Here is a 21,631-nt window from a genome sequence, read left to right as displayed (position 1 = left end):
GTTGACTTGATAACTATTTTTGTCCTTTAAATTATAGATATATATAATAGATGTTAGTGGTAAATATAATTTGTCCTGTTGATGACAGGGCAGCTTGTTCTAAGGACAGTGATGCCATTACAGAAGTCTTTGTGGATTCATTGAACAAAGGCTTCAGTAGTGCTCACCTGCGACTGACGGATCTGGTTTAAATTTACAGAAGAAACCTCTCATATAATATAATATATTTTAGTGCCCTCTGACTGAGAGACTGAGAGATTTTAATTGTGCTTTACTGGCTGTCGCGATTGTTTAGCAGTTCAGTGTAAACAAATTGCTGCATTCATCCTCTTTTCTCAACATGTATTAACATTCCGGTTGAAGGTGTTGGCACCCACCATTTGCAGCCGTGCAGCTGTTCAAGTGTGCTGTGGTGCTGATGTAAAACTAGTAGAACCCACAGACATTTAGATGGAAGCGTACTGGTCTGTAACTCTCTCTGAGTTTGCAAAGTGTGAAGTTAATAGATGCACATGCTTAATATATTGCCATCTTTAACACATACAAACATGCAAACAGGTGTCTGCTGTTGCTCAGAATGGTGAAGGAACAGGTGTCACTCAACAATAAACCCTCAATAAAATAGAAAATGATGGGATCTGATATAGTTAAAAGTAGGGGTGACACGGTTCATGAAAAAACATCCGAACCGTTTGGTCCGCTTGTCTCGGTTCGGAGCGCGTGTGCGTCGCACGGTTTCGACGCATGCGCAATGTAGCCTCGTGCCCGTCAGGTGCCCGTATGTGACTTCAGACAGTGTGTTTCCCTTTCGCGCGAAAGAAGAGGTGTGGACAAGTTACCAACAAAACGTACAGCGAAAGACCGTGCAAAACATTTTAGACCGTCCTGCCAACCTGTATACATTTTAACATCACTGTACGCTGCGTTTTGTCACTCTAAAGCCGCTGAAGCGGCTGCTGTTTCAATCCTGTCGGCTCTCTGCAGTGGGCGGGGCTGCTCAGTTCCCCCCGCGACTGACGCGCGCACACAAACACACAATCACACAATCACACACGGTGGATGCAGGAAAAAACGGAGATGAGGCGTACAGGATGACCTAAATTGAGGACAGCTACGCTCGTTATTGTAAGTGCAATGATAAGTTAAAGTCCAATAAGTAACGTTACTTTATCAAACCGTCAGGGCAGGATAGGAAATTAACTAACAATGTAAAGATCAACAAGCCACTGACAGACATGTTCAAATTTGATTCATTCATAAATATATGTCTTAAATCCACCAGCCATTTTCATATTATACCAACATTTGCAGCATCCTGAGCCTTTTTGGTAAGGTTACTAGGAAAACTCAGGCCAGAGTAATTTTATTCTCCCTAAAACAAGTTTCCTTTTTATTTTTAAAGAACTATACAAAAGAAAATCGTAACTTTTTTATGTTTAACATATTCTGACTTATTCAAAAGACGGAACTTTAAGAGTTCCTCTCTTTTTCTTTTAAAGGGTACAATTTTTGTAAGAGCTACACTGAAGTTGGCAGTTTGATAAATGCAAGTTATTTCAATTGATATTCTGTAATATTTCAATCTTCGTGTGCTAAAAAGGCATATAAGTTCCTGTAGATGGCAATACACATTCTCTTTTTTTTGCCAAATAAATGAAAAGATTGTTGAAATCATCAATGTTCTTCCCTCTTGCTATATCAACATCTCAGCTAGCTTTCCTCAGAGATGGTCCCAATAATGTGCTTAAAGTCAAGTCAAATTCAGTTTGTGCATGATTACATGGTATAACTATTTTTTAATACTGCATCCTACATTGTGGATAATTAAGCTAAATATCATATGCTGAAGTAAATTTCTGGAGTGTTAAAGATTAAAAGAAAAAATAACAAGAACCGTACAGAACCAAAAACTGTGGGTTTTGTGAACCGTGCCACCCCTAGTTAAAAGCCATGCATGTGTGAAATATGATGGAACAATAAAATCACTGCCTCTCTTATGCTAAAGCTTAAGTGCTCTATGATTTACCTATTGCAGTAAGATAGTAGCGTTTTTCATTAGTTGTTTTCCACGAGATAGCTGTGATAAAAATTAATCCAATTAGAGCTCCTCTTAGGCTCTGTTGCATACTAATGCTGGCCGTCCCTTAGGATCTCTCCCAACAGCTGCTTTGGAAACAGACTTGAGGCTGATCAGCCAGAGGTAATGCACTCACTAAGGCCATTTGTTAATGTTCTACAGCCATCTTGATGTGTATAATGTTTGTGGGAGGAGAGAGAAAAGGGTCACAATTATCCTCTCGCCCTTTACTTAACACCTGTAATTTTTTGCATTTTTACAAGTGTTATAGCAGTAATGCTGCAAAACACTATTATCTCTTCTGGTTCACTCGATGCAGAAGGATAACACTGGCCATGCTGATAGATACTAAAAAGACACTGTAGCCGTGCCTTGGGTATTTTTCTTGAAGACTGTTAAGAGCATTATAAAATAATCTCATTTAAGTGGAAAAGCTCAGAATGCACATCAAAGGTAGTTCCACCCTCAAAATGATGCCAAAGTTCTTTGAGCTAAAGTTGAGTTTCCATGTAAACAAACAAAAATGTATTGACATTGATAAATCCAGTCGTGAAGATGGGGTGTATGACTCTCTCAGACCATGTTGACTAAAGTTATTACCTTCAAAGATGCTAAAAAGATAAAACTTACAAGTCTGTGATGTTGAGATAACTAGCCTCCAACATTTACATCTGTTGTATATTTTTCCGTTTTGTTTTCTCAGTTTAGTTATATTTTTCTCTGTATGTCTGTTTATAGTTTGTCTTTATGGCCTGCTTTTCTTTCACATGAGAGCTTACAATCTTCAGTGTGCAGACTACCTCCCTTTCCCTCTGAATACAAAACAATCAACCTTCAAATCAAACACAAGCTTCTATTTACGTTTCCTCACACAGTGTTTTGCTATTCTAAACTGGGTTGTATCTTTGCTAAAAGCTGAGAAGTCAAGACCTCTCCCTGTCAACATGTGTGTCTGTCTTTATGAGCTTAAAGATCACCTGACTATTGTTGCGTCATTGTACAGCAGGGATCAACTTTGTTTAGTAGTGCGACAAGTGGCAGTTCAACATTAAAAGCAGAAATAAGTATTTTCCTTGGTTAGACAAAGGGGGAGTATGTGTGTTTCAGCGTTCAAGCAATCTTCTTTCTCTGTCAAACATTCAAGTCCACCGAGTCGCTCATCTTCAGTATCAAAAACAGAAACTCCATTCTTCCTGCTTTGGGAGAGAGTTGGCACAAATCAGCTCAACCATCCAAGATCAGAGAATGTTGACATGAGTGTGTATTCTGTTTTTGTGGTGTTTTTTTCCCCTTTGAGTCTTTGCGTATGGGCTATGAATACTCCGCATCAGGGAAACTACTCTCATCTCGTCTTCAAAAAGTCAAACTCAAAGCAATTTGGGGTACACAATTGTTCATCTAAGTAATATTGAACATCATTGAGAGGGAGAGAGAGGGAGTGTGTTAGAGGAATGAGAGACTTGGTGAAGAGAGACAGAGCGAGCAGGCATGTGTCGGAGAAAGAGAGCACTGGAGCATGATAGAGGATGTAGTAAGGGGGTTGGCTAAGCAACCTTAGTGCAATTTGTCTTCATGCAGCTGGCCCCTCGTAACATCCTGCAGGCCCAGGCTATTTTCCCTGACAAGCTTGTAGCCTCCAGTGCAATAGGTGATTTACCTCTTGCCGTGGCACTGACCAACATCCCATTCTGGGAGCAGAGCAGAGTAAATCAAATGTATGGACTTCACCGTTAATCACTAATTACAGGTTGGATGGTGAAGGTTGATCCTTTCCAGGGGGCTGCGTCCCTCAGGCCTCAAATCAGACAAAAAAAGAGGAGCCAAGGCTCCTCACAGAGGAGGCGCTGGACTCAAAGTGTTTGAGTTGGCTCCAACAGCGCATCTCTCTGAGGAGTTTCTCATTCAGGTTGGATTCTAGCCCTCGCTTCCTTCCTCCCTCCCTTCCTTCCTCCATCCACCAGCTAAAGCTGTGATAGAGCCTGCCTGGCCGTCTGTCTGCCCACTTTCTTCTTTAAATTCTCCCTATAACTTCACACCTTTCTATCCCCCGTGGGGATCAGCGACAAATCGAGTTTGTTGCTTGCAGCGTATTCCAGAAGCATTAAGATACAAGGGGGCTGTAATTGAATGGTTAGGCAGGACATTATTGAAGGAGATTTTTGTCAGCGTATCCACCCACCACCACCTCAACATCGTGAAGAGTGCCAAGTGGCTGCATGGTGTGTTGATCAGGGGAGGAGGATCATGGATTAGTCATGCGTGACTGGTGGAAGATCCATTTTTCTTAATTCTTCACTTTCTGCAACAGAGCAGATTTAATGTGTTTTACTTTCCCTGCTGTGTTGTTCTCCTTGTTTTGGTCATCGTAGGTTTTGGTTTGATGTCTGCGAGTTTTGTTTGCTTCACATCTTGATTGATTTTGCATCGGATTGTTTTGGTTCTTATTCATTTAGTACACCTACCTACACTTTTAGTTAAGCTTAAACCTCTTTAGATCTGCACTGAACTTGGAAATGGGACATTTACCCTCAAATTTAGTTACCAGTGAAATCATTACCCACAATTTAAATTATAAAATCCATTACAGTTTACAGACTGGTTTAACTTGTTGCAAATGTGTGCACTCACTATTTTCTTGGGCAATGGGGAGTTAAAAGCGACATTACAGTTGCATTAACTTTTGCTTTTACCTCCAAATAGGTGGTAACTAATCTAGCAAAACAACAAGGTGCCCCACTGGACTTATTTTCTGTGAATGTTGCCATATTCCAAAATCACAGCATTTTGGCTGCGCTCAGGCCAAAAAAAAGCAATCCGGTTATTTTCCACAGGGTTGTGCAGCAGTGGGAGTGTCACTGAAATGGCCCATATGTGTGACGCACTGTTGTGGTCTTTAATCCCCCAATGTAGCACAAGTAGACATATATTTCACAGTTACTGTTTTCCGTCAGATCGTTTCCGACAACACTTGAATGCAGCTTCATTTCACGGAGAACGAGAGAAAGAAAATAGACGAGCGAGACAGATAGACATAGATATGCTTTGTTGCAAACATTCAGCTGATACACAAACTCCTGGTCATTCAACGCTTGTGTTTCGTGTTTTAAAACTTTCTTGCGGCTGCGATAGAGGCAGTGATGTTTCCTGTTTACTGTACGGGATTCTCACACCGCATCAAACCCGACTGACGAGTCTGATCTCCGGTTACATGATTGGCCAAAATGAATGGAAAGACCTGCATTTTTGCCGCAATGTCAGACGACCGACGCAGGCTGTGTGAATGCAGACTTACTCTGAATACAATGTTATCTTAACTGATAGAACGGAAAGCCAGAGCTACAAAAATAAGACCCAAGTTGTAATATTAAACAATACATTTTAGTGTTTGATGTTAAACCAAAAAAACAACAGAGTCCAAAGGTCTGATGCTGTTTCGTTCAGCAAAGACCATTTACTCACCTCACTTTGAAACAATTTGTGCTCTATTTGTCCGTCCACCAGAATTTAGTATTTGACAGGTAGGGTGACTCTACAGTGTCCAATTTAGGGCGACGTGTTGTCGTTCTCTGCTGCAAATCCCAAGGTTGAGGCGTTGGGGGTCAGTGTGTTATTAGGTAAAGTCACAGCTAACGACACAAGCATATCTGTAAGCCCTGGAACAGCCATTTTGTTGTTAAAACTTTGAAAGTTTTGAGTATTTGAAAATAGCTGCTTAACTTGGACAGAACTAAAGGGGCTCCACTAATAAACAATCTGGATGAAACTGTTTAAGTTCCCTGTAAAAGGAGGAGGTTTTAGTTTCTCAAGATTTTTCATTTCTTTTCAGTCATTTCTTTTCTCCCTGGCCATGTTGGCTCTCAAATCACCCCTGCTGACTGCCATTGTCATGTCTAAATCACATACAAACAGCTCCTAACAGATCAAATGTGTTCCATCAAATGATCTCCGTCACATTATGATGTCCACAAGGGAAATGTTTCAGTCGCTTTATGAAGTTGGTTATTTCTTTTCATGTACCATTTAAACTCAACTTCATTTTCTAGATCAATACAAGTGATGGGTTATGTTCATGACAAGAGTAATTTCCCTCAGTGCAGGCCTTCACAAGACATTTATCATCAACCAATGAAAGGGACTGACTAATAAATGAAGTAGCTCATGTTTTCTTTTTTGAGAAGAACGACTGATTGGCTCATTAATAAATGTTTGAACCTGCTTTCTTATATCTTCTTTTATGTGTGTTGATGTATTGATTTGGTATGCAGAATAATAATTAAATATTTTATTTCAAAATTCAACAATTAAAAACTAAAAAGAAGTGAATCATCCAAACAACACAGTATAATCAGGCAAACTTAGAGTTATACTGCACTCAGAGGAAACGGCTGTTATTAATCCTCTACTTTTGATGTAATCCTGGCAGAGATTTGCCCGGGTTTAAGCAGGGTTTGATTGGGCCAAATTAGAGATTAGAAGTCTTAACTTGGAGCTTCCAACTGAAAAGATGTAAGAGTTTTTTTACGGCTTCAGTGTGACTAGCCAGGATCTAACGGGCTAGCCAAGTTCACAGTTCAGAGACACAACAAGTGGACCAAACACTGCCAATGAGTGAGAAGGTTAAAAAAGCATTCAGCAGCCATTGGTACAGGGCCACCGGAGTCACACTGTAATTGAAGGCGCTCTCATCCTGATTCTCTGGGCTGTGGCAAGTGAACACTGTCTGCTGGTCCTGCTCTTTCATTAGGTTTTGTATTTCATGCCCTTAGGAGCAGAACAAATTGAGTCTCTGTTTCCGTTTGCTCTGTTGCTCATTACCCAAGAGAAAGATTAAAAAGCATTCTCTCACAGGCCACGTTACATAATACCACCAAAGAATGGATGCGTGTACATTGTACTCATTGTCTTATCAAACTACTGGACGCACAAAATGCGTTAACCAACCACAGCCATGCTGACCTCTTACCAACCCACCCTTGCTTCTCTTTGTGGCAATAATCCTCTCAGTAATAGGTAAAAATTGGCTGCAGAGAACACAACAACAAATCATTATCACAAGAAACTTGTTTCAAAAACCTTTAGGTATTGTAGGAATACCGAATCGAGCAAAGCACCAACTCTGGTCGAGGTCTAGGGCTGTTTCCATTGGGAGCCTCTCTGGCTTTTTTTTCATGTTACTTTCATCAGAAAGGGTGCACTCCTGGGCTTTTACAACAATGTGGAGAGCCTAGCTTGTTTTAAACTCTCAGAGCACTGAGCATGTTAAAAATAGTCCAACTTCTTGTTACAAAGCAACACACTTCAGATGTGGTTTCAGCAGTCATCAGACCAGCAGCACCGGTGCCTCCCAAAAGTGTCTGTTGGCTGTTCGCTTAAAAAGAGTTACATAGTGGTGAACCCAGGGTCCTCAGAGAGACCCAAAGAGAAAGTAGAACTCTCATTATAGTGTCATTACATGAATTATGCAAAGTATTTATAGAACGTTTAACTTAATTTCTTCCCATTACTTTGCAAATTGCAATACTTGTGCTGCCTCAGTGCATCTTTAACTAAAAAAAAACATCTTTTCAAAAGGTTTACTAATTTAGTTTTCCTTAGACAATCTGTATGACATTATATGTTTTTTTCCTCTCATCAACAGATGTGTACCTGCTCACCCTTCCAGATGACCAGAAAGTGAGCGTTACCACTGTAATTGTCGGCCAGAGCGTCGTCTTTACGTGTGCCATCACTGGGGAGCGGAGGCCTCCTATATTGTGGAAGAGAAACCAACAATATCTGAACTCCTTGAACCTGGAAGACATCAATGTAAGAGCCTGCATCACTCTCGGATTTTCTCGTTTATGGGCAGATAAATGTGTAGATAAGTAGGATAGAAAGATAGGTAGATACATAGTGGACGCACAGATACATTAACAGGTAGATAGACACACATAGTGGAATGGCTCTAACACTCGCGGTGCACAGGTCTAATTATTGCGTTTTCACGTTGTAAGGCATCATCAATTCTTAACGACTGTTTCAGAGCAAGAGCTGTACGTTTGAGATAATTTCATCCTATATTTCTTTCTCATCATATTTCAACTTTTTGGCAGTGGCTCAGATTGTCAGCACATTTTATTTGACTGTTGGCGCTGGCTTAGTATTGTAGTTATGACAGTAATCTAGGATGTCAGTTTGTGTTCTTGGTGTCTGTGTTTAGAGACTGCTGGGAGGGACAGGGATTTCAGACAAAGAATGAAGATGAAGGGGGATAACAAAGGGGTTCAGCCCTAGAGGAAGGACCTACTTTTCAACTTGTATATATGCGTATACTGTATGTGTCTGCCTGTGCGTGTGTTAATCTGCATGCACGTCCCCAGACAGCCCTCTGTGTCACTTTCATCCACATCAAAAGGAGCAAGGATACTTATGTGGCGAGGTAGAGAAAAGGCAGACCTCCTTCGCCTAACCGTTTTCCGTCTCTGTGTGTCAGGGCTGACCAAGATGAGTGTGATACTGCTGTGCATAATTAAGTCAACACTGTCGCAGTAGATAAAGGGAGACCCAGCGAAGCCACTAATGTAACATTAAATGTTGATGACCCTTAAAATGAGTAAGAGGCGCCCAGCTGTCGACAGTCATCCTTGGCACCATCAACTGGCTCTAAACTATTGTGCTGGTTCTGGTTGTTGGTGATGTGTGATTCCCATAAGGAGCGGCTTCAACACCATAAAGGGACTTTAAGGCCGAGCATATGAGAGTAACAGCCTTCCCCCCATTTGCCTTTTCAGTCATTTTCTGTAATATATTATGACTGCTTTTATGCAATTCATTGCTATAAAAGATGTATGCAAGTGCTGGGTGTAACAAAAAAATAAATGTCAAGTCAGATTATTTCTTGAAAACGCTCTGAATATCTTTTGGAGGATTTATGGGAGAAAAAAAGAGAGGTGCGAAGTCTTGTAAGGGAAACACAGGCTTTGATCTATCTTTCATATATATATTTTTTTTCTGTTTTAGTTTTTTGTTTGTTTTTTCAGATTCAATAGAACTTCTGTTTAACCTCCTGATTTTACCTGAAGACACATAGCAGAGTTCAGTGTCCCGACCAGGGGTGGTCTTTGTCTGCGCTTCACACACAGTCATCAGTTTGCCAATGACTATTATTAGATCTTGCACGGGTGTATTTTCCAATTTAAAATGTCAGCTCAGGGATGAAAGTAGGGCTGCATGATATTAGGACAATATCTAATTGCGATTATTTTGACTGATATTGCGATTGCGATATGATTCACGATATTGGAGGGAATGATCATTTTTGTATCATTATTCTCATTTTCATTGAAAAAAAAAAAAAAAAAAGATTAAAGTGTGATTTTTTTGCGAGGATCTGTACCAAACAAAGATTTTTTCTTTAGTCTGTAGGATACGATTTGTAGGCTGGGATGTCTCCACAGCACCACAATACTTTATTTTAGAATGGTTTGACACATATTTTGCCTTTAACAAATATTGCACTAGTTCATATTGTAATTTCAATAAAATTGTGATTAATTGTGCAGCCCTAGATGAAAGTATCTGCTGCCAAATGCTGTTCAGGATATCCATTGTAGCATTGTAGCTATCCTAAAGCTTTGGGTGAAGTTAATCAATAGCTGGAATAATTACAGCATATACACCAATGTTTCAGCTTTTCACTATGGAATCATACATGCTTCATTTTTCCCTTTTATTGAGACAGTGGAAAGAAGAACAGGCTGTGATGGTAATCAATCAAAGCTTGGTCTTTTGTGGTTTGCACCATCCTACTCCTGAAGACATCAACTTTTGATTTCAGTCCCCAGAACCCATAGCTTGAGTTATTCATCATAGATAGAACAGAGCAGAAAGAAGGATGTAACTAACACTTTGCATTTTAATTAACCCTGAACCACTTTGGTACCCCCAGGATCTTTATATTGTCTGTTTTATGTTGTCGCATAAAATTACACTTCCTCTGTCTCTATGGTACATACAGCATGCCGGGTTGATGCCAGTGCAGCGCCATAAAGTGAGATTGCGTTAAAATACTACAGGGAGGGCGCCCGGATAGCTCAGTTGGTAGAGCGGGCGCTCATATATAGAGGTTTACTCCTCGACGCAGCGGGCCCGGGTTCAACGCCGACCTGCAGCCCTTTGCTGCATGTCATTCCCCCTCTCTCTCCCCTTTCATGTCTTCATCTGTCCTGTCAAAATAAAGGCTGAAAATGCCCAAAAAAATAATCTTAAAAAAAAAACAACTTCTTAGACTAAGAGAACTTGCCGACTTTGACCCTGGAGGTTTGCAATTGTCAGATTTTATATTTCTTTGTGATTTTTTTTTGTGTCTAAAAAAGCCTGAGTTTACAACCTCTGATAGTGCACAAATTACCTCCAGAACATGGAACACCACCAGCAAGTGAATCCGCATGAGTCTCTTGTTGGTCATCAGAGAACTGTGTGCAAACCGTGCAGCACCAAGAGAAAGTACCAATGGAACATTAGCTGCACACCATCACCGGCTTAATCCAGATTTATTTTTGGCTCTCAGACTTCCTGTCAATCATTATTGTCCTTTCCAGAGAGGAGAATGGATTTAGTCTGCACCTGGCATCCACAGACTAATTCTAAATTGCCTTGCAGACAATTTCTGTATAATTGCAGGCTGTTAATATTTGTGAGCATCCATTGCCAGCCTTAATTAGAGTCATATTCCTGCGAGTACCCATGGGAGGTTTATGCAGTCTAACCGTGCAGGCCTTCCCAGTTTAGAATGTAGTTATTTTAGAAATTTTGTCGACATTCAGATTTTGTAAATCGCACATTAATCCCAGTGGTGCGCTTGTATCCTGGAGTTCAATAGAACCTCTCTAAATTTTGACAAAGCAGCTTACTGTAATTCCATGAAGTTGACAGTTGCTGGCTATTGCATCATCATCCAAGGCTGTCAGTATATCAATCCCAAAGACACAGTCTTGGTGTGTGTGTGTGTGTGTGTGTGTGTGTGTGTGTGTGTGTGTGGGGGGAATTCCAATTCTGTGGTCTCGGAAATAGTTTGGAAGATTAAAAATGCATGTGATATTTGAAAGCTTGTGAAGTTTGTTATAATGAAAAATATATCGGATTTAGCACCCAAAATCTTTGATTTCAGTCATGAAAAAAACAAAAATATTAAAAATAGAAAATGTGTTTTGAAGACTGCAGCTTCAACAGGAATAGATAAAGCGCAGGAAGAAGTACAATCTGAGCTGAATCTTTCTTCTCTTTTCTTATCTTGTCCTTTGGAATATGTGTTTTTATCTCCCGTAATGCTTTGGTGCCTTATTCTGGTGGGTTTAACATTATCTCTGCATTGTGGAGATAGAGCATGTGGTCCTTTTAAATGTATGTGATCATTAATAATATCTACGTTTCGTTTTGATCAGTGTGTACCACTTTCTGTGATACTGTGCAATTTGTAGTCTTCCTGTGCCGTTTGCAGAGGGTGAATAAATGAAGCTGTGCAACTTTATATGGCAGATAACACATGAATCTTACTGGATCAAGGTGGCATGTTTTATTATATCTCCAACTCAAAAAAAAAAGAAGGATTTTTGTTGTTGAATTAATCATGTGGTCTGAGAGCCCAGAACCACACTCATGCACTCTGAACTATTTCTATATTATCCTGACTTTAGATCTACCGTATATTGAGGGATATACTGGACTTTGTCTGTGACATTATGCAATTCACTCCTGACCACAACACTAGCAGAACTGTAACCTGTCTGATTTTAAATCCATTCCTTATGCTTTTATTGAACTAAACTTCTTAATGTTTGACCTCTGTTTTACTCCTCAACAGATCCCGTCCCAGGTAGGGTGTTTTTTGTTTTTTGTCTCAACAGACAGACATTGCTTCATTTTTTTCTTTACATTCACAAAAAGCCCACAAAGCTAGTGAGGTGCCTACAGTAGATGCATGATGTTGTTATAAGAAATACACAGGTTGAGAACATCAAATAAATAATCTGTTTAAACCAAAGGACAAAGGATAAGATGGTGATGTATTAGTATATTTTTCTTATTGTCAACAAATCCCATGAAAAGACCAAAACTAACCAAGTGTTAGTCCATCTCTCAATGCTTTGACTTCCCCAGCCTGTGTGTGGCTCTCGTCCTAAGGCCCTTTCATTCCAATTGAAGATTGAGATCTTCAAATACTGGTCACAAATTACTTTTACTAAAAAATAATTTTCAAAACAGCTGGGCAAAATAAACAGTGGCTTTGCTCGTAGTAATGAAGGAACATGTCACCCAGTGCAATAGTGTGGCTCATTTATGAAAACAGAATTTTGTTTGTGATACTCACAGCATCACAAACACAATTCAACAGCATCTTCTCTTTCCAGAAACTGTTCCCAATACTCTGAGTAATTGAACACTATCAACAAGTTTTGCGGGGACTGTTTCTTTGGTAGTTCCAGTGGAAATTGTTGACAGTGAGTGCTGTGGAGGATGCGTGCAGAGTAAGGGAAAACATCCCTAAATGTAATTTTTTTCAAAGCTGTGAGCACCGCAAATAAAATTACATTCAACTCAATTATATTGGGGTGGAGGCAGAAATGTTTGCAGCTGAAATCTCAAAACATTGGCGCACAAAACTGAAACAATCTGTATGGTTATAGTAAATACCACCAGAGATAAGTGAGAAAACATGATTTTTGTCATTTGAGTAAACCTGCCCTTTAATGTCAAACCATGTTAATCTCACACATCAGAGTATTTTCACTCACCGTATTATGTTCCTCACAAAGTTTCATAAGGCTAGCCTGGAAACTTCTTCAAAGGCCATTTTGAATTGCCTCGTCACTACCAGAGGTTAGCTATCCAATGAGGTGGCTCTTTAGTGTCCTTTCAGAGGTGACCTGGCACTGACAGCTTTATTAATTATAGTTTCTTGAGGGCTATGGCCTATTTGTAAATCCACCTCTACCTGCCCTTGTCTCCCTTCCCTCTGAGTAGTCGTACACTGGCCTGCTTTGTCTGCAGAGAGCTGGGTGCTGGGTGCTGCTGATAGCTGAGGTGAGGGTGGTGAGGTGAGGTGGAGGAATCATGTCGACAGCCTCCGCCGTGGCTCGTTCCACCACTCTGAGTTTCATTTCTCCCCCTATTCATTTTTCATTTAAGAAGGTGACACAATATGCTCTCAGCCCAAGGGGCCAAAACGCACCATCGATTTCCCCTCATATTGTGAAGCTCTGATGCTTCACTCAGCTCGAGCAGTTACCGAGCTTGTAGGTGAGATCGGAGCACACCGGGACGAACTGATAAACACACTGTGTGCCTGTAAACACTATGGCTGACTCTCCTCGCTTGTCTGTAGACATTTAAGGAGAAGGTGAATGCCAAGATGTAAACAGCCAGCAAAGATGTGATCAAAATGTTAAAAGCTATTTAATGAGAAAATGCAATTGTTTTGTTATGAACTCTTCTGAAAGAGGACTGGTAAGTGGAATCATTTTAATAAATGATTGCTCAGTTCAGTTATAAGAAACGAGGAGCACAGGGGAAGACTAAGACATTCTTAAGAGCAAAGGTTCACCCCACTAAAGTATATGAATGATTTTTCAATGCATGGCAGCAATCAGGAATGAAAACGTTTTGGCACTTGAAGTTCATCAATTTAGTGAGCACTGAAGAAGACTCTAATGAAGGCTGAGTGCTGGATCATGTTCATTTCTGAAAAGCAGCTGTGCATTCAGAACGTGGTTAAAATCTATTATCGTTGGCACAGGCCGGTATTTTGTTCATAAGTTGTCCCTGTAGATTTATAATATAATCACTTGATATAGTTAATGTGCTAAAGCGACTATCGTCATATGATTTGACACAGATGTGAGTATTTCTCTTAAATTAAGGAACTTATTTAAAGTTGTATTTTGAATCTAGTGTTGTGTGAAAAATGTACTGCAACATGAAATAAGACATGATTATACTACACCAGGGTCACCGTAAGAGTTAAACATAATATTTTCTAAAAGAGAAGAATAAGACACATTTTATCAAGTGTCTCACTCTTGGTAACGTATAAGAGTAACCTTTTAGAGTAACTCTCAAATGATAGCAAACATTCAAATGTGTGTATATATTTGAATTTAATCAGTCAATTATATTTATGTAAAATCTTCAATTTATACTGTAGCAATTAACAATACAATGTACATCTATAAATATGGATACAATTGGCTCAAATGAAATCTCTAACTTGAGCAACGAAGAAGACCACAATAGCAAGTGCAGATAAAATCAATGCTGCCCTATTCTGAAAACTATGCTAATCAGAATTTCCAAATTACATATTGCTTTAAATAAATTATTCATCATTACTAATGCTATATTCTACACTCATTCCAAAACATGTCTCATAAGGTGCATCTTTGCCACTGTCTGCCATGTATGACCCCGACAGGCTGCTCTTAACCAAGTTAAGACATCTGTTGACTAGTTTTAATTCAGAGGAGATTTGACAGCTTTTAATTTTACATTTGTGAGTAGAAGTAAAAGTTAACCAATTTAACTTTTAACCAAAACAGAAGGGGTTGACTTTGTTTCCGGAAACAATCACCACCCCGTCTTTTAACGCAATTTGTTTGCACTTTTTATTAACATAATACCACCATTACACTTCATATAATACAAATAAAAGCATTACAATGACTTGCCAAGATGGCTTGGTCTTAAAAAGGGGGCACACATTCGCTCTTTGTCAGACGGATTTATTAATGGGCTCATTAGCTTTGGGGGCTTCTATCTGTGCTGCAGTTGTGCAGCATTCTGTTTGCTGTCTTTCCTTGTTCAGCACCATTTTCTTTGTGTTCACTGGCTTATTAATCACAGCACAGCATGAAGTTCACATCATGAATGTTTGTTTTTTTGCTTTAAGTAGGCCACATGAGAACTGAAGTACAACATGTTTTATGTATTTATGGGACATTTATGTTAACCAAAGGGTAACAACTTGCATTTTGGCCTTTTCGGGGACAATGCATCTAAAAAGAACAGTAGAAGTTACTTTGATTGGCCGTACGTCTGCAGCACTATATTGCCCTGTTTTTGTTTTTAAAAGCAGCCAACGCAGTAATTTCTATGGTAATCAATTATAGCCTCAGTCCCTTTCCATCAGATCATGTTCCTCTGATTGGAAAAATGACATGTACCAGAAAACATTTTTTCCTAACTGTGACTTTAACAGTTATTTTCCTCATGTGTTTTCTGTGGCACCAAATGGCTTTAACTTTTGACTTGGGCTGATAGACATTGCTGTACAATGTGCCTTTTTGAACGATTGCTATTGTATTTTTCATTTCCTATGCTATGAAACATGTTTATTTTCTCATCTGCACACTGCAGGCTTGTTGCGTTTCCATTGTAACCATTCATTTCCAGCTTCAAATGCCTTCAAACACCATTACTGCACTGTTGGAACAATACCACTAATACATTCTGTAAGTCATTAAGAATTTTCTTTTTCTCTTTCTCTGGTAGGACTTTGGGGATGACGGTTCACTGTACATCACCAAGGTGACAACAACCCACATGGGCAACTATACCTGTCATGCTGATGGCTACGAGAAACTTTTTCAGACTCACACTCTTCAAGTGAATGGTAAGAGGCTGCCACAAAGACAGAGTGCACTTTTTTGTTTAACTAATGTCATCATCTGCTGTACTGTACTAGCCACAGCGGTAGGCAAGTCTCTTTCCACTCTTAAAGTCCAACTGGAATTTATTGCATTTTTAAGAAAAAAATCAGAAACCAAATATACTTTTGGCTTGGTTTCATTATTGCATCCCCTTGTTTTGCATTAGTTTGATGGAATATCGCTCTGGTATCCGTCTACGTATGGGAACCTTATTTCCGCGCAGCCAATCAAATCTTCAAAACGTCAGCGTTCTACTGTATCATTGGCAGAGGAGACTATCACACTGAGCCCGACAGCAGCCTGCTACACAACAACACACACTTGCTTTCCTGCTAAAGTCTCCTTATCTGACTTACCAACATGAACACAAAATGTATCTTGTTCCCTACGGTGTAACGCCGACACTCTGGCAGACTGCTAGCTGCTGTCAATCAAACAAGTACCCAACACACCCCTCTAGCTGGCTGAGACAAAAAGGAGTATTTTCAGATTTTACTCTAAAGACCTTTTTTTCCTTTTAATAATTTAAAACTATTTACAAAACACATTGATATTATTCTTATCTTTCTTGAGTAAAATGTTGGATGTCCACATTCTAATAGCATTGAGAATGGGAATGTGTCCTGTGTCCACATTAAGGACCGCCTATTCTACTGTGAGCGGAAATACGTACTTATTAAAAGTATTTCTCATGTCACAGAAACCACTGACTGAATCATGTGTTTCGGATGTTATTATCATACTGTCGGTGATGTGTCTGTGTTTTTGTTCCTGTGCTGCCTGCTCTCATATCCCTGGCTGTCTGGAGCCTCTGTTCAGCACGGTGGATTGGAAAATGTAGCCGCCGGTATACAATAATGCTATTTTTTGTTTCATAAAACGTCCCCGAATTCACCATTCAAATTAGAGTGAGTAGAAAAGTGGAAATCCATTTTAGAAAAGTATATTGGGTTAGTATTCCTTGGAAACAAATGTCCTTTTCTAAAACGTTCCCTCCCCAGCAGTACAGCAGTATTCAGTGTCTCTGAATAGCTGTGGATAGCACTCCTTAATAATGAAGATGCTACAAATAAAAGGGTAAACTGTGTAAAGCCATGTTGCTCTCAGGAAGCAGTCGTCGTGCCATGTGCTGTTTTGGTGTCTTTTTAGCTTCTCTTACAAATGCATACTATCCCACAAAACAACTTTACTGCTATAAAATCAAATGTTTGATTACATGTCAGAAATGTTTGACAGATACTGTATATAGACAGAAATCTGGAAGTAATTTGTTGTTAGGTCTAGGGGATTTAATAACCACTGTGCCTTATGACTGTACCAGCTACTAACAGGCCACGACTTACCTAACTTACTAAAAAAAGGATGTGGGCCTTACCTAACTTGAAACCCAGGCGAGTTCGGTTAGCTTTACGTTGCTACTCCAGTTCTTCCCCGCTATGTTGCACACACGACTGCAGTAGCTGCCAGCTCGCAAAATACTTCACACTGAGGGTTAACAGTCATTGTCCATCAACATCTTCACAAAAAGAGTTCGCAGCACCACGCCACTCTCCTTTACTCTCACTCTCGCTTCCTTTGGCGTCTGCCCTCTGGCAGGATCATATTACGCAAGACCTGCCTTCTTAAGATTGACAACCTCTGACGTGACACTAACCGCTTTGTCTATACATATTTATTCTGTCTTATTCACTTATATTTAAGCCCAAAATACTTCTGTTTGCTGTAGACTGATTAAAAAATGTTAATCATTGTTCAATTTCTGTGAATTGCACAGTCAACCAATAGAAACAGTGTCTTGATGTAGCTTGTTTTTGGAAACAGAGAAGTCATTATTCTAGCACTCTAGTATTGCCTTGTTTTTAACAGTATTACCCTACCAGACTAGAAACTGCAGCACTGTTCCCACATGTTGCTTTTAGTCTAGACGCTTTGCTAAATATTTATTTGTCACCCACAATGGACTCATAACATCATATTTGTTTGACTGAAGGCCTGCACTTTAAGTCAGCCTTGATGTCCATTATCTGTGAACAGTTTTGTATTCCACTTCCTGTTAATTAGTTTGGGATAGTCTTTAGTATGGTGGACCTGCAATGTGAGTGCTGAAACCGAGACTGTATGGAGAGGGCAAAGGTGGATTGAGATTGTGTAAATGAGCCTTTCTCCCATTCTGGTTCTAATGACTTGAATGTGAATAAACTACAATGTGTCGACGTAGAAAGCTCCACATTTTCATTACATTTGACAGACAGTTAGTTGATTATCATTCTTCTAAAAGACTACTCCAAGGTTAATTGCAATGATCTACATTTTTTATTCTACCAAGTATTGTGTTTACGGAAACAGAGTGAATCCCATGAGAACCATGACTTTTGGTCGTAATTGAAACTGAAACTTCCAGATAACCTTTTTTGTTTTACTGCAGACTATGAATTTTACTTTCATAGTCTGGGTGAAGTCTCCAAGGACCAGCTTATCACCCTGCCATGACTACTGAGAATTTCTAAAACTCAATTAAGAAACAACTTTAAAAAGTAATTCTGAGAAACTGAATTCAGAGTGCTGTCCATCACTCTGAGGTCACATGAGAATGACAAGATATACAGTATTTGGAATTTTTACTCAGAAGAGCTGATGAAATTTAGACTGGAGGTACTTTAAAAGAAACTTTCGATTTCCCTATGAGGCTTGTGCAGTGCGTGGATGATCATTCAGTGGTTTTGGGCTTTAATCCCATATTTCCCCACTTACACACAACACACAGATTCATCAACATGTCCCTCATGGATTTTACAAATGCTCTTTTTGTATTGTCGTGTGCTCTTATTGGCAGTCAGCATCTTTGTATTGTCTGCGTCATGTTGATGAAAACACTTGTGCTTTTCTTCGTACTAGAGACGCACCGATTACAACTTTCTAGGCCGATTCCGATTTCTGATTTTCTTTGAGTTAGGCCAGCCGATACCGATTTTAGCCGATTCCGATTTAATTTTTTCTAACCACTTTACAGCACACACAAATATTTATTTTCTATCTTTTCTTTAATAGAACATTTTGCACAGAACATAGAACATTTTTTGAACAGATAATGGATCACTAGAACTATATAAATTACTCCTGGTGTGGGAAATTCACACACATCTAAAGTGCAATGTTATAATATAACAATATCCAACTAAAAAAATGTGATTTGGGTTTTTGGTGTCGTCCCTCCACGCCCTACTTTTTCCTTGCAGGTGTTATATATTGCAAACTTGTTATCTTCTGAACACACGCTGAAGAATTTCCAAACAGCTGACACGTTGCAGGTTAATTCACGAGGTTCCCTACATGTTCAAGAATAGCGTAGACACGCGCTTCACACCGCGAGCGGGCACGCGCGACACACGCCGGAAAAGTTAAGAGAAAGGAAATAGAGACTGTGCTGTCGCGTCTGTGTGCGTGCGTCCTTGAGAACTATAACTCGTATAACTTATGTTGTCAGTTAATTGTAGCATTGACCAGCATGAAATCGGCATATGTCAGACTGACCTGCCGGTCGCCGGTCATGGCCGAGCATGTGAAAACCGGCCAATTCCGGTGACCGGCCAGTCTATCGGTGCATCTCTACTTTGTACACTATTATCTTCAATATGTACATTTTATTGTGATTATTTGTTATCTTCAGTATGCACTGTCTGCGCTTGTTTTTTTTAATCTATAGGCCTTTCCTTGTTGCAGTGACCCCACTTTACAAACAGGAATCAATAAAGTTGCATCTAATTTGTACTGTGGCTGCATAGTTTGTCCACTCTCCCTGCCACTTTAGTAGAAAACAAATCATTGTTTGGGGTAAATTGATGAAAGTCTTGGTTGAATCATCAAATACACCAACCACTTCTGCTGCTTGAGAAATACATTTAGTTTTCCACTCTGGGAAGCTGCATTCATTTTGAAAACATAATTTGAAATTTAAGTATTTCTGATTAGTAAAATGTAACAATATGGGTCCTAATGTTGTTTACTTCTGCCTGGCAGCATCATCTTTCAAAAGGTAGCTCTAGCTGTTTGCAGATATTAATGATACATAACACATACATTACTGATGCAGTATACATGTGCAGTTATTTGTCAATGTCATTCATTATTGGCCTCTCACTGTTTTTGAGAATGATCTAGTAATACCCTTATGAAAAATGACTACCTTATCCTGGTGGGGGGTTGTGTTCCCCTGTAACCGTGAAAGTTAGGCTGTTGGGGTTTACAGCTTCTTGTAGGGACTCCCAAGTGTGTGTGTGTGTGTGTGTGTGTGTGTGTGTGTGTGTGTGTGTGTGTGTGGTGGGGGGGTGGGGGGGGGTGGAGGCTGATGTGCCTGGTGACTGAGCCTATACCTGTGGGGCCTTGTTGGGAAGTAATGTGAGACTGCCACCACGTAAGCCTCCAAGGCTAGCTGTATGTGGCAGGCAAGGGATGGGGTGTGCTGATCCCTGGCTACAAAACTGGCCCTCAGGACTTGGGATGTCATATATCTAGCCAGACCTAGAGGTGGAGCAACTAAGTAGATGTACAGTAGTTGAGCTCACCTCAATGCACAGCAGCGGCTCTGAGACCAGAATCCTTGATCAAGGCTGCATCTCATAACCCTTATTTGATAGCTCCTTGACTCCTCGGTCCTCGGCTAAACCAGAAGTTGTTCTGTCCATCCTCGGTGAAGGCCGTCTCAAAGCTCTTATTTCTGCCCCGAGGACCGAGGAGTGAGCATGGAGGAGGGATCATCGAGGAGCTATGGGCAAGGATACAGAAGAGCAGCCTTCCCGGAAGCCGAAGGAATTGCTAACTCCACCCATACAGCTGACAAATTCATAGGAACGCTTCAGAGGAAAGGACGTCTCATCCCTCTAAAACACATTTGCTCGTTGCCTCTCTCCTCCCAGGAAGGAAGGCAAGTGCAGGACTTGAGGAGGCAATTTAAGGGTTATGAGATGCAACCCAGGTTGCTGAACAGTTGTGGGGATAATCACATGTTGGAGTTTTCCCTGGAGGGCGAGAGGGTTACCCACATATGACTGCATGTTGCATGAGAGGAAGGCTCTGACTGTTGCTGTGCCTATGTGACTCTAGAGAGTGTGAGCCACCTGAGGACATCATAGTTTTGTTAAGGGGAGTTGGGTAACAACAAAGAAATGGGTAGAGGAGTGATTGAGACTGAGTAACTACAACTGCAACAATTAGGCGATTAATCGATCAACAGAAAATTAATCTATTTTAAATAACTGATTCATCTTTTCACTCTTTTTTCTTGCACACATGCAGGGTACAATTTGCTGGGGGGGATGCGTAGGATTTCCCGCTTTCTGGTCTATACAAAGTGATCATCAACCTTACCAAAAGCCTAGACCATATATTAATTATATACCTAAAATAGAAGTATTTTAAACTACAGCTACCAGCGGCAGTTGTTTAGCCGCCAATAGGTGACTGTAAGCTGGCTGCAGGCACCACCAGGTGACGGTCCTTTCAGGGGCCTTTGTAGTGGAGTTAAGCCAGAAAAAGTGAGCGCCATCTGACAGTTAAGATGAAGCATCAAAACGATTAGTTAAGTTTCCTGGGTGAAAGTATTTTTGTTTTCGCCGCATTGTGAACGCGTTTTATGTTGACATCATGTTGTGCTATTTCCTTTTAAGTTTATTTTCCATTGAATATTGAAGCGCATAAGTGTTTTGGCATGGCTGGCCGAGTGGCACTTTATCCATGGTATTGGAAGGAGGATTTAATTCTTGCATGTTTTGTTTTGTTGTGCATGATCAAAAAACATCCCCCCCTCTGCTTTCTTCACAAATCGCACCCTGCACACATGCCAAATATTCTGTTATTCTGTTTTATTTGTATGACA

At 40.1% G+C, this 21,631-nt stretch overlaps 1 protein-coding gene across 2 annotated transcripts in view; it reads left to right on the top strand.

The window, feature by feature from the left end:
• fstl5 (follistatin-like 5) overlaps positions 1 to 21,631 on the top strand; it is a 191,669-nt gene that overhangs the window by 111,571 nt on the left and 58,467 nt on the right. Inside the window, exons 7-9 of one of the 2 annotated variants that reach the window (XM_031317156.2) lie at positions 7,716 to 7,882; positions 11,919 to 11,930; positions 15,602 to 15,722. In XM_031317156.2, coding sequence (XP_031173016.1) covers positions 7,716 to 7,882; positions 11,919 to 11,930; positions 15,602 to 15,722 — 300 coding nt within the window. The remainder of the gene's footprint in view (positions 1 to 7,715; positions 7,883 to 11,918; positions 11,931 to 15,601; positions 15,723 to 21,631) is intronic. The other variant, XM_031317158.2, reaches the window with a different exon arrangement.

The sequence above is a fragment of the Sander lucioperca genome, chromosome 1, assembly GCF_008315115.2.
Source record: "Sander lucioperca isolate FBNREF2018 chromosome 1, SLUC_FBN_1.2, whole genome shotgun sequence".
Taxonomy (NCBI): Eukaryota; Metazoa; Chordata; class Actinopteri; order Perciformes; family Percidae; genus Sander; species Sander lucioperca.
The sequence above is the reverse complement of the archived record's forward strand: the minus strand, read 5'-3'. Positions and strand labels throughout refer to the sequence as shown.